This window comes from Cherax quadricarinatus, unplaced genomic scaffold (assembly GCF_038502225.1).
Source record: "Cherax quadricarinatus isolate ZL_2023a unplaced genomic scaffold, ASM3850222v1 Contig171, whole genome shotgun sequence".
In the NCBI taxonomy this organism is placed as follows: Eukaryota; Metazoa; Arthropoda; class Malacostraca; order Decapoda; family Parastacidae; genus Cherax; species Cherax quadricarinatus.
The window spans coordinates 40,842-53,712 of record NW_027195197.1 but is presented as its reverse complement, the minus strand read 5'-3'; the positions used below and the strand labels follow the sequence as shown (position 1 = coordinate 53,712).

General features: G+C 49.0%; 1 protein-coding gene across 3 annotated transcripts in view; it reads left to right on the top strand.

Annotated features, from left to right (window-relative positions):
• Window positions 1–12,871, top strand: part of MED20 (Mediator complex subunit 20) — a 69,302-nt gene that overhangs the window by 46,198 nt on the left and 10,233 nt on the right. For all 3 annotated transcript variants that reach the window (XM_070080139.1, XM_070080140.1, XM_070080141.1), the window contains one exon: window positions 9,111–9,205. In XM_070080139.1, the coding sequence (XP_069936240.1) occupies window positions 9,111–9,205 (95 nt within the window). The remainder of the gene's footprint in view (window positions 1–9,110; window positions 9,206–12,871) is intronic.

Genomic DNA, 12,871 nt, shown 5'->3' with positions numbered 1-12,871 from the left:
CACAGTAACCCACACACCCACAGTAAACCACACACCCACAGTAACCCACACACCCACATTACCATGATTATGTGAATTTTTGGGTGAGTTTCGTGGGTTGGTGGGTGAGTTTCGTGGGTTGGTGGGTGAGTTTGGTGGGTTGGTGGGGAAGTTTGGTGGGTTGGTGGATGAGTTTGGTTGGTTGGTGGGGGAGTTTGGTGGGTTGGTGGGAGAGTTTTGTGGGTTGGTGGGTGAGTTTGGTGGGTTGGTGGGTGAGTTTGGTGGGTTGGTGGGTGAGTTTGGTGGGTTGGTGGGTGAGTTTGGTGGGTTGTTGGGTTGGTGGGTGAGTTTGGTGGGTTGGTGGGTGAGTTTGGTGGGTTGGTGGGTGAGTTTGGTGGGTTGGGTGGGTGAGTTTGGTGGGTTGGTGGGTGAGTTTGGTGGGTTGGGTGGGTGAGTTTGGTGGGTTGGTGGATGAATTTCGTAGTTTTGGTGGGTGAGTTTGGTGGGTGAGTTTGGTGGGTTGGTGGGTGAGTTTGGTGGGTTGGTGGGTGAGTTTGGTGGGTTGGTGGGTGGGTTGGGGGGTGAGTTTGGTGGGTTGGGTGGGTGAGTTTGGTGGGTGAGTTTGGTGGGTTGGGTGGGTGAGTTTGGTGGGTTGGTGGGTGAGTTTGGTGGGTTGGGTGGGTGAGTTTGGTGGGTTGGTGGGTGAGTTTGGTGGGTTGGGTGTGTGAGTTTGGTGGGGTGGGTGGGTGAGATTGGTGGGTTGGGTGGGTGAGTTTGGTGGGTTCGTGGGTGAGATTGGTGGGTTGGGTGGGTGAGTTTGGTGGGTTGGTGGGTGAGTTTGGTGGGTTGGGTGGGTGAGTTTGGTGGGTTGGGTGGGTGAGTTTGGTGGGTGAGTTTGGTGGGTTGGGTGGGTGAGTTTGGTGGGTTGGTGGGTGAGTTTGGTGGGTTGGTGGGTGAGTTTGGTGGGTTGGTGGGTGAGTTAGGTGGGTTGGGTGGGTGAGTTTGGTGGGTGAGTTTCGTGGGTTGGGTGGGTGAGTTTGGTGGGTTGGTGGGTTGGTTTGGTGGGTGAGTTTGGTGGGTTGGTGGGTGAGTTTGGTGGGTTGGTGGGTGAGTTTGGTGGGTTGGTGGGGGAGTTTGGTGAGTTGGTGGGTGAGTTTGGTGCGTTGGTTGGTGAGTTTTGTGGGTTGGTGGGTGGGTTGGGTGGGTGAGTTTGGTTGGTTGGGTGGGTTGGTGGGTGAGTTTGGTGGGTTGGGTGGGTGAGTTTGGTGGATTGGTGGGTGATTTTGGTGGGTTGGTGGGTGAGTTTGGTGCGTTGGTGGGTGAGTTTGGTGGTTTGGGTGGGTGAGTTTGGTGGGTGAGTTTGGTGGGTTGGGTGGGTGAGTGTGGGGGGTTGGTGGGTGAGTTTGGTGGGTTGGGTGGGTGAGTTTGGTGGGTTGGGTGGGTGAGTTTGGTGGGTTGGTGGGTGAGTTTGGTGGGTTGGGTTTGTGAGTTTGGTGGGTTTGTGGGTGAGTTGGGTGGGTGAGTTTGGTGGGTTAGTGGGTGAGTTTGGTGGGTTGGTGGGTGAGTTTGGTGGGTTGGGTGGGTGAGTTTGGTGGGTTGGTTGGGTGAGTTGGTTGGGTTGGGTTTGTGATTTTGGTGGGTTGGTGGGTGAGTTGGGTGGGTGAGTTTGGTAGGTTGGGTGGGTGAGTTTGGTGGGTTGGGTGGATGAGTTTGGTGGGTTCGTGGGTGAGTTTGGTGGGTTGGGTGGGTGAGTTTGGTGGGTTGGTGGGTGACTTTGGTGGGTTGGGTTTGTGAGTTTGGTGGGTTGGTGGGTGAGTTGGGTGGGTGAGTTTGGTAGGTTGGGTGGGTGAGTGGTGGGTTGGGTGGGTGAGTTTGGTGGGTTGGTGGGTGAGTTTGGTGGGTTGGTGGGTGAGTTTGGTGGGTTGGTTGGTGAGTTTAGTGGGTTGGGTGGGTGAGTGGTGGGTTGGTGGGTGAGTTTGGTCGGTTGGTGGGTGAGTTTGGTGGGTTGGTGGGTGAGTTTGGTGGGTTGGTGGGTGGGTTGGTGGGTGAGTTTGGTGGGTTGGTGGGTGAGTTTGGTGGGTTGGGTGGGTGAGTTTGGTGGGTTGGTGGGTGAGTTTGGTGGGTTGGTGGGTGAGTTTGGTGGGTTGGTGGGTGAGTTTGGTGGGTTGGTGGGTGAGTTTGGTGGGTTGGTGGGTGAGTTTGGTGGGTTGGTTTGTGAGTTTGGTGGGTTGGTGGGTGAGTTTGATTGGTTGGTGGGTGAGTTTGGTGGGTTGGTGGGTGAGTTTGGTGGGTTGGGTGGGTGAGTGGTGGGTTGGTGGGTGAGTTTGGTGGGTTGGGTGTGTGAGTTTGGTGGGTGAGTTTGGTAGGTTGGGTGGGTGAGTTTGGTGGGTTGGTGGGTGAGTTTGGTGGGTTGGTGGGTGAGTTTGGTGGGTGAGTTTGGTGGGTTGGGTGGGTGAGTTTGGTGGGTTGGTGGGTGAGTTTGGTGTGTTGGGTGGGTGAGCTTGGTGGGTTGGTGGGTGAGTTTGGTGGGTTGGTGGGTGAGTTTGGTGGGTTGGGTGGGTGAGTTGGGTGGGTTGGTGGGTGAGTTTGGTGGGTTGGTGGGTGAGTTTGATTGGTTGGTGGGTGAGTTTAATTGGTTGGTGGGTGAGTTTGGTGGTTTGGTGGGTGAGTTTGGTGATTTGGTGGGTGAGTTTGGTGGGTTGGTGGGTGAGTTTGGTGGGTGAGTTTGGTGGGTGAGTTTGGTGGGTTGGTGGGTGAGTTTGGTGGGTGAGTTTGGTGGGTGAGTTTGGTGGGTTGGTGGGTGAGTTTGGTGGGTGAGTTTGGTGGGTTGGTGGGTGAGTTTGGTGGGTTGGGTGGGTGAGTTTGGTTGGTTGGGTGGGTGAGTTTGGTGGGGTGGTGGGTGAGTTTGGTGGGTTGGTGGGTGAGTTTGGTGGGTTGGTGGGTGAGTTTGGTTGGTTGGTGGGTGAGTTTGGTGGTTTGGTGGGTGAGTTTGGTGATTTGGTGGGTGAGTTTGGTGGGTTGGTGGGTGAGTTTGGTGGGTGAGTTTGGTGGGTTGGTGGGTGAGTTTGGTGGGTGAGTTTGGTGGGTGAGTTTGGTGGGTTGGTGGGTGAGTTTGGTGGGTGAGTTTGGTGGGTGAGTTTGGTGGGTTGGTGGGTGAGTTTGGTGGGTGAGTTTGGTGGGTTGGTGGGTGAGTTTGGTGGGTGAGTTTGGTGGGTGAGTTTGGTGGGTTGGTGGGTGAGTTTGGTGGGTGAGTTTGGTGGGTGAGTTTGGTGGGTTGGTGGGTGAGTTTGGTGGGTTGCGTCAGGGTCATTGCAGGTCCTGACTCAATCAATAGATTTTAGAGTACTCTCTCTCTCTCTCTCTCTCTCTCTCTCTCTCTCTCTCTCTCTCTCTCTCTCTCTCTCTCTCTCTCTCTCATTCTCTCTCATTCACTGTCTCTGAGGTGAATATCTTAGTGTATCTCACTGTATACCTGGAGTGTACCTGGCGGGTGTTCCAGGGGTCAATGCCCCAACGGCCAGGTCCACGACCGGACCTCGTGGTGGATCAGGACCTGATCGACCAGGCTGTTACTGCTGGCCACACGTAAACCAACGTAGGAACCACAGCCCGGCTGTTCAGGTACTGACTTTATGTGCCGATCCAGTACCCTCTTGAAGACTGCCAGGGGTCTTGAAGACAGCCAGGGGTCTTGAAGACAGCCAGGGGTCTTGAAGACAACCAGGGGTCTTGAAGACAGCCAGGGGTCTTGAAGACAACCAGGGGTCTTGAAGACAGCCAGGGGTCTTGAAGACAACCAGGGGTCTTGAAGACAGCCAGGGGTCTTGAAGACAACCAGGGGTCTTGAAGACAACCAGGGGTCTTGAAGACAGCCAGGGGTCTTGAAGACAACCAGGGGTCTTGAAGATAACCAGGGGTCTTGAAGACAGCCAGGGGTCTTGAAGACAGCCAGGGTCTTGAAGACAGCCATGTGTCTTGAAGACAGCCAGTGGTCTTGACGACAGCCAGGGGTCTTTAAGACAGCCAGGGGTCTTGAAGACAGCCAGGGGTCTTGAAGACAGCCAGGGGTCTTGAAGACAGCCAGGGGTCTTGACAGCCTGGGGTCTTGAAGACAGCCAGGGGTCTTGAAGACAGCCAGGGGTCTTGAAGACAGCCAGGGGTCTTGAAGACAACCAGGGGTCTTGAAGACAGCCAGGGGTCTTGAAGACAGCCAGGGGTCTTGAAGACAGCCAGGGGTCTTGAAGACAGCCAGGGGTCTTGAAGACAGCCAGGGGTCTTGAAGACAACCAGGGGTCTTGAAGACAACCAGGGGTCTTGAAGACAGCCAGGGGTCTTGAAGACAACCAGGGGTCTTGAAGATAACCAGGGGTCTTGAAGACAGCCAGGGGTCTTGAAGACAGCCAGGGGTCTTGAAGACAGCCAGGGGTCTTGAAGACAGCCAGGGGTCTTGAAGACAGCCAGGGGTCTTGAAGACAACCAGGGGTCTTGAAGACAACCAGGGGTCTTGACAGCCAGGGGTCTTGAAGACAACCAGGGGTCTTGAAGATAACCAGGGGTCTTGGAGACAGCCAGGGGTCTTGAAGACAGCCAGGGGTCTTGAAGACAGCCAGGGGTCTTGAAGACAGCCAGGGGTCTTGAAGACAACCAGGGGTCTTGAAGACGGCCAGGGGTCTTGAAGACAGCCAGGGGTCTTGAAGACAGCCAGGGGTCTTGAAGACAGCCAGGGGTCTTGAAGACAGCCAGTGGTCTTGAAGACAGCCAGGGGTCTTGAAGACAGCCAGGGGTCTTGAAGACAGCTAAGGGTCTTGAAGACAGCCAGGGGTCTTGAAGACAGCCAGGGTCTTGAAGACAGCCATGGGTCTTGAAGACAGTCAGTGGTCTTGACGACAGCCAGGGGTCTTGAAGACAGCCAGGAGTCTTGAAGACAGCCAGGGGTCTTGAAGACAACCAGGGGTCTTGAAGACAGCCAGGAGTCTTGACAGCCAGGGGTCTTGAAGACAGCCAGGGGTCTTGAAGACAACCAGGAGTCTTGAAGACAGCCAGGAGTCTTGAAGACAACCAGGAGTCTTGAAGACAACCAGGAGTCTTGAAGACAACCAGGAGTCTTGAAGACAGCCTGGAGTCTTGAAGACAGCTAGGAGTCTTGAAGACAGCCAGGAGTCTTGAAGACAACCAGTGGTCTTGAAGACAGCCAGGAGTCTTGAAGACAGCCAGGAGTCTTGAAGACAACCAGGAGTCTTGAAGACAGCCAGTGGTCTTGAAGACAGCCAGGAGTCTTGAAGACAGCCAGGGGTCTTGAAGACAGCCAGGAGTCTTGACAGCCAGGGGTCTTGAAGACAACCAGGGGTCTTGAAGACAACCAGGAGTCTTGAAGACAACCAGGAGTCTTGAAGACAGCCAGGGGTCTTGAAGACAGCCAGGGGTCTTGAAGACAGCCAGGGGTCTTGAAGACAACCAGGAGTCTTGAAGACAGCCAGGGGTCTTGAAGACAGCCAGGAGTCTTGAAGACAACCAGGAGTCTTGAAGACTGCCAGGGGTCATGAAGACAGACAGGAGTCTTGAAGACAGCCAGGAGTCTTGAAGACAGCCAAGGGTCTTGAAGACAGCCAGGAGTCTTGAAGACAACCAGGGGTCTTGAAGACAGCCAGGAGTCTTGAAGACAGCCAGGGGTCTTGAAGACAGCCAGAAGTCTTGAAGACAGCCAGGGGTCTTAAAGACAGCCAGGGGTCTTGAAGACAACCAGGGGTCTTGAAGACGGCCAGGGGTCTTGAAGACAGCCAGGGGTCTTGAAGACAGCCAGGGGTCTTGAAGACAGCCAGGAGTCTTGAAGACAACCAGGGGTCTTGAAGACAGCCAGGGGTCTATTGGTAATCCTCCTTATGTATACTGGGAGGCAGTTGAATAGTCTTGGGCCCCTGACACTTATTGTGTTGTCTCTCAGTGTACTCGTGGCGCCGCTGCTTTTCATCGGTGGAATGTTGCATCTCCTGCCCCGTCTTTTGTTTTCCAAGTGTATATTATCATGTATTTTTCTCGCCTGCGTTCCAGGGAGTACAGGTCAAGTGACTTCAGCCGTTCCCAGTAATTTATGTGCTTTATGGTACTTATACGTGCCATGAAAGTTCTCTGTACATTCTCCAGGTCTGCAATTTCACCTGCCTTGAAATGATCCTGGTGTAGATAGACTTTAAACCCCATTAACCAACCAGTCTTAATGATCCTGGTGTAGATAGACTTTAAACCCCATTAACCAACCAGTCTTAATGATCCTGGTGTAGATAGACTTTAAACCCCATTAACCAACCAGTCTTAATGATCCTGGTGTAGATAGACTTTAAACCCCATTAACCAACCAGTCTTAATGATCCTGGTGGAGATAGACTTTAAACCCCATTAACCAACCAGTCTTAATGATCCTGTTGTAGATAGACTTTAAACCCCATTAACCAACCAGTCTTAATGATCCTGGTGTAGATACACTTTTAACCCCATTAACCAACCAGTCTTAATGATCCTGGTGTAGATAGACTTTAAACCCCATTAACCAACCAATCTTAATGATCCTGGTGTAGATAGACTTTAAACCCCATTAACCAACCAGTCTTAATGATCCTGGTGTAGATAGACTTTTAACCCCATTAACCAACCATTCTTAATGATCCTGGTGTAGATAGACTTTAAACCCCATTAACCAACCAGTCTTAATGATCCTGGTGTAGATAGACTTTAAACCCCATTAACCAACCATTCTTAATGATCCTGGTGTAGATAGACTTTAAACCCCATTAACCAACCAGTCTTAATGATCCTGTTGTAGATAGACTTTAAACCCCATTAACCAACCAGTCTTAATGATCCTGTTGTAGATAGACTTTAAACCCCATTAACCAACCAGTCTTAATGATCCTGGTGTAGATAGACTTTAAACCCCATTAACCAACCAGTCTTAATGACCCTGGCATAGTAGATAGACTTTAAACCCCAGGTGACTAGTCTGGTGTGTGAAGGCAGGTCACACCAGGTCTGGGAGCAGTCAGGTCCTGATGATCCTGTCAATTATTTGTCAATAAACCTTTGAACGGGGTTGACCACAGAGGAATTATCCCATATCTGTCAATTAGTCCATCGTGTTCAGCCATGGTTGACTAGGTTGTTGCTGCTAGTTGCTGGTACAAGCTTGACTAGTGGTCTCTTGTACCATGGCACCATGAACACACAACAGTGTTACAGTTGTCGGCACACTCGCAACGTACCAACAGTGTTTTGAAGCTTCTTGTTATCCACCCCAGTGATACGTTGTTGTTTTTGAAGCTTCTTGTTATCCACCCCAGTGATACGTTGTTGTTTTTGAAGCTTCTTGTTATCCACCCCAGTGATACGTTGTTGTTTTTGAAGCTTCTTGTTATCCACCCCAGTGATACGTTGTTGTTTTTGAAGCTTCTTGTTATCCACCCCAGTGATACGTTGTTATTTTTGAAGCTTCTTGTTATCCACCCCAGTGATACGTTGTTGTTTTGTTCATGTGATATGTTGGGTGTCATGTTGACTCCACGATCTCTTGTTCACTCTCCTCCACAACCTCTTTCAAGATCCTATTGTTGCTTGGCTTGAACTCTAGCCGCCACTTGCCTCAGCCTTCTCACAGTGTCCAGGTCTACTTGTAGGCCTAGTACTGAGCCTTGGGGAGCCCCCAGGCCTACGGCTGCTTCCTACCTGGTTTTTAAGGTCCCACGGAATTTGATGCCTTCAGCTCAGTTTCATTACTATCTGCTGTGTTGTCTCTCACCTGGTCACATTACTGCTCTGCCCACTCCTTACCAGTTTCCTTACCCATTCCCCACCCATTCCCCACCCATTCCTCACCCATTCCTCACCCATTCCTCACCCATTCCCCACCCATTTCCCATTCATTCCCCACCCATTCCTCACCTACTCCCCACACATTCCCCACACATTCCCCACCCATTCCTCACCCATTCCCCACCCATTTCACATCCATTCCGTGCCCATTCCTCACCCATTCTCCACACATTCCTCACCCATTCTCCACACATTCCTCACCCATTCTCCACCCATTCTCCACCCATTCCCCACACATTCCTCACCCATTCCCCACCCATTCCTCACCCATTCCCCACCCATTCCTCACCCATTCCCCACCCATTCTTCATCCATTCCTCATTCCTCACCCATTCCACACCCATTCTCCACCCATTCCACACCCGTTCCCCACTCATTCCTCACCAATTTCCCTTCCCATTCCTACCCATCCCTACCCATTCCCTACCCACTCCTCCCCATTCTTCACTCATTCCTTTCCCTTTTCCCTACCCATTTCCTCGTCCATTTCTCACCCATTCTGCACCCATTCCTTATCCATTTCCTTCCCATTCCTTACCCATTCACTACCCATTCGTCACCCATTCCTCTTACCATTTCTTACCCATTCCCAACCCATTTCCTAAACCATACCTTAGGCATTCCTTACCGAGTGTTGCATCAAACACCTGTTTATCACATGTTTGTGTCACGTAACAGGTGTTTTACCAGTGTTTGTGTCACGTAACAGGTGTTTTACCAGTGTTTGTGTCACGTAACAGGTGTTTTACCAGTGTTTGTGTCATGTAACAGGTGTTTTACCAGTGTTTGTGTCACGTAACAGGTGTTTTACCAGTGTTTGTGTCACGTAACAGGTGTTTTACCAGTGTTTGTGTCACTTAACAGGTGTTTTACCAGTGTTTGTGTCACTTAACAGGTGTTTTACCAGTGTTTGTGTCACTTAACAGGTGTTTTACCAGTGTTTGTGTCACTTAACAGGTGTTTTACCAGTGTTTGTGTCACTTAACAGGTGTTTTACCAGTGTTTGTGTCACGTAACAGGTGTTTTACCAGTGTTTGTGTCACATAACAGATGTTTTACCATTGTTCCATGTAACAGGTGTCTTACCAGTGTTCGTGTCATGTAGCAGGTGTTTATTGTGAGTTTGTGTCATGTAATGGGTATTTACCGAGTGTTTGTGTCATCTAAACATGTGTTTTTGGTGTGCTTGTGTCATTTAACAGGTGTGTGTGTCATCTAACGTATTTTACACGTGTGTGTGTCACTTAACAGGTGTTTTTCCTGTGTTGCAGGTGTTGCAGGTGGTGGTGTACGCAAGATGCATATTGTTCACAACAGTGAGACGCCAACCACCACCTACGCTATCCTAGACACCGGTACTAAACAGGTATTGTTCCCTGGACACCTGTACTAAACAGGTATTGTACTCTGGACACCTGTACTACAGTATTGTACCCTGGACACTTGTACTATTGTTCCCTGGACACTTGTACTAAAGTATTGTACCCTGGACACTTGTACTAAACAGGTATTGTTCCCTGGACACCTGTACTAAACAGGTATTGTACCCTGGACACTTGTACTAAACAGGTATTGTACCCTGGACACCTGTACTAAACAGGTATTGTACCCTGGACACTTGTACTAAACAGGTATTGTTCCCTGGACACCTGTACTAAACAGGTATTGTTCCCTGGACACCTGTACTAAACAGGTATTGTACCCTGGACACCGGTACTAAACAGGTATTGTTCCCTGGACACCGGTACTAAACAGGTATTGTACCCTGGACACCTGTACTAAACAGGTATTGTACCCTGGACACCTGTACTAAACAGGTATTGTTCCCTGGACACTTGTACTAAACAGGTATTGTACCCTGGACACCTGTACTAAACAGGTATTGTACCCTGGACACCTGTACTAAACAGGTATTGTTCCCTGGACACCGGTACTAAACAGGTATTGTTCCCTGGACACCTGTACTAAACAGATATTGTACCCTGGACACCTGTACTAAACAGGTATTGTTCCCTGGACACCTGTACTAAACAGGTATTGTTCCCTGGACACCGGTACTAAACAGGTATTGTTCCCTGGACACCTGTACTAAACAGATATTGTACCCTGGACACCTGTACTAAACAGGTATTGTTCCCTGGACACCTGTACTAAACAGGTATTGTACCCTGGACACCGGTACTAAACAGGTATTGTACCCTGGACACCTGTACTAAACAGGTATTGTACCCTGGACACTTGTACTAAACAGGTATTGTACCCTGGACACCTGTACTAAACAGGTATTGTACCCTGGACACCTGTACTAAACAGGTATTGTTCCCTGGACACCTGTACTAAACAGGTATTGTACCCTGGACACTTGTACTAAACAGGTATTGTACCCTGGACACCTGTACTAAACAGGTATTGTACCCTGGACACCTGTACTAAACAGGTATTGTTCCCTGGACACCTGTACTAAACAGGTATTGTACCCTGGACGCTTGTACTAAACAGGTATTGTACCCTGGACACTTGTGCTAAATAAGTATTGTTCCCTGGACACTTGTACTAAACAGGTATTTTATTGTACCCTTGATACTGGCACTAACAACCTGCTTGAACAGGCTAGCTGCTAACAGCAGGCAGGCCTGGTCCAGGTACAGACTAGTAACCTGCAGGCCAGGTCACCTTGTGTGATATTTTCTTACAGTAGCCTAACCTGACCTAACCTGACCTGACCTAACCTAACCTAACCTGACCTGACCTGACCTGACCTAACCTAACCTGACCTGACCTAACCTGACCTAACCTGACCTGACCTGACCTAACCTAACCTGACCTAACCTGACCTAACCTAACCTAACCTGACCTAACCTGACCTAACCTAACCTAACCTAACCTAACCTAACCTCACCTGACCTGACTGACCTAACCTGACCTGACCTAACCTAACCTAAGCTGACCTGATCTGACCTAACCTAACCTGACCTGACCTGACCTAACCTAACCTGACCTGACCTAACCTAACCTAAGCTGACCTGATCTGACCTAACCTAACCTGACCTGACCTAACCTGACCTGACCTGACCTGACCTGACCTCAACTAACCTGACCTGACCTGACCTCACCTAACCTGACCTCACCTGACCTGACCTAACCTAACCTGACCTGACCTAACCTGACCTGACCTAACCTAACCTGACCTGACCTAACCTAACCTGACCTAACCTAACCTGACCTGACCTAACCTAACCTGACCTGACCTCACCTAACCTGACCTCACCTGACCTGACCTAACCTGACCTGACCTAACCTAACCTGACCTGACCTAACCTAACCTGACCTGACCTAACCTAACCTGACCTAACCTAACCTCACCTAACCTAACCTAACCTAACCTAACCTGACCTAACCTAACCTCACCTGACCTGACCTGACCTGACCTGACCTGACCTAGTCTCATCTATCAAAAAATCAATATAAATAACTTATTTTGCTGTGAAAATGTCTCAAAATTATTATTACTATTTATTTTATTAATTTTATTGAAGATAAATGACAGAAAATATCGACACGGCAGAAAAAATACATGGTATAATTACATCCTTAATTGACTACGTTTTCTGCAGAGGGTATATATATATATATATATATATATATATATATATATATATATATATATATATATATATATATATATATATATATATATATATATATATAGGGAGGTACCACCTCTAGAACTGTCCTGGGGACCCTCATCCTCAGAGAAAAGAATAAACTTGCTTCAGGGAAAACTCAAGATTCTCCCTGAAGCTGTTTGAGAATTTTCTCCTACCACCCCCTATACTTCAAGTATGTTTTATTTAAAGACAAAATACATTGGCCAAACATTCACAAAAATACAACAGAAAGTAAAATAACATAGTTAACTCAGAGCTACATCTCGAATACTTCGTCCAGCTCCCCTACGGTGGGCCGCGTGCCCAGAATGCTGCAGGCATTTCCTCTCTGGATCGCAACACTGAGTCTCTGAAAGAGGAAGCTGGTTGTCCTGTGCTCCTTGGTTTCTATGATATATATATATATATATATATATATATATACCTTGTGTCGGTTGCGACTATGATACGTGGGTGAGACATCCTGGGACCTCCAAACACGCCTTTCAGATCACCAGGTGCTGGACAGGTCAGTACCTGGTAGGTAAGACTCATAGGCAACAGTTAGGCAACTTTATTCCGAAACGTTTCGCCTACACAGTAGGCTTCTTCAGTCGAATACAGAAAGTAGGCAGGAACAGTAGAGATGTGAAGACGATGTAATCAGTCCATCACCCTTGAAGTTGAACATTAAAATGGTATAAAATACCGACAGGTTGTTAGGTAAGACACATATGCAACAGTTAGGTATCTTTATTATGAAACGTTTCACCTACACAGTAGGCTTCTTCAGTCGAGTACAGAAAAGTTGATAGAAGCAGAAGATACTTGAAGACGATGTAATCAGTCCATCACCCTTAAAGTTTTGAGGTGGTCAGTCCCTCAGTCTGGAGAAGAGCATTGTTCCATAGTATGAAACAATATGGAGATGAAGTGACAGGATGGAGCCTTATATATTGCCAAGAGGTGAGACGTAGGTCACTAGAAGAGGTAAGAACTCAGATGCTGAGAGGTCAGGTCCCTCTCAAATCCAGCCGCTCTCACTAGTGGAAGTTGTCGAAGTTGATTGCAGGTCTGTACCAACTTCCACTAGTGAGAGCGGCTGGATTTGAGAGGGACCTGACCTCTCAGCATCTGAGTTCTTACCTCTTCTAGTGACCTACGTCTCACCTCTTGGCAATATATAAGGCTCCATCCTGTCACTTCATCTCCATATTGTTTCATACTATGGAACAATGCTCTTCTCCAGACTGAGGGACTGACCACCTCAAAACTTTAAGGGTGATGGACTGATTACATCGTCTTCAAGTATCTTCTGCTTCTATCAACTTTTCTGTACTCGACTGAAGAAGCCTACTGTGTAGGCGAAACGTTTCATAATAAAG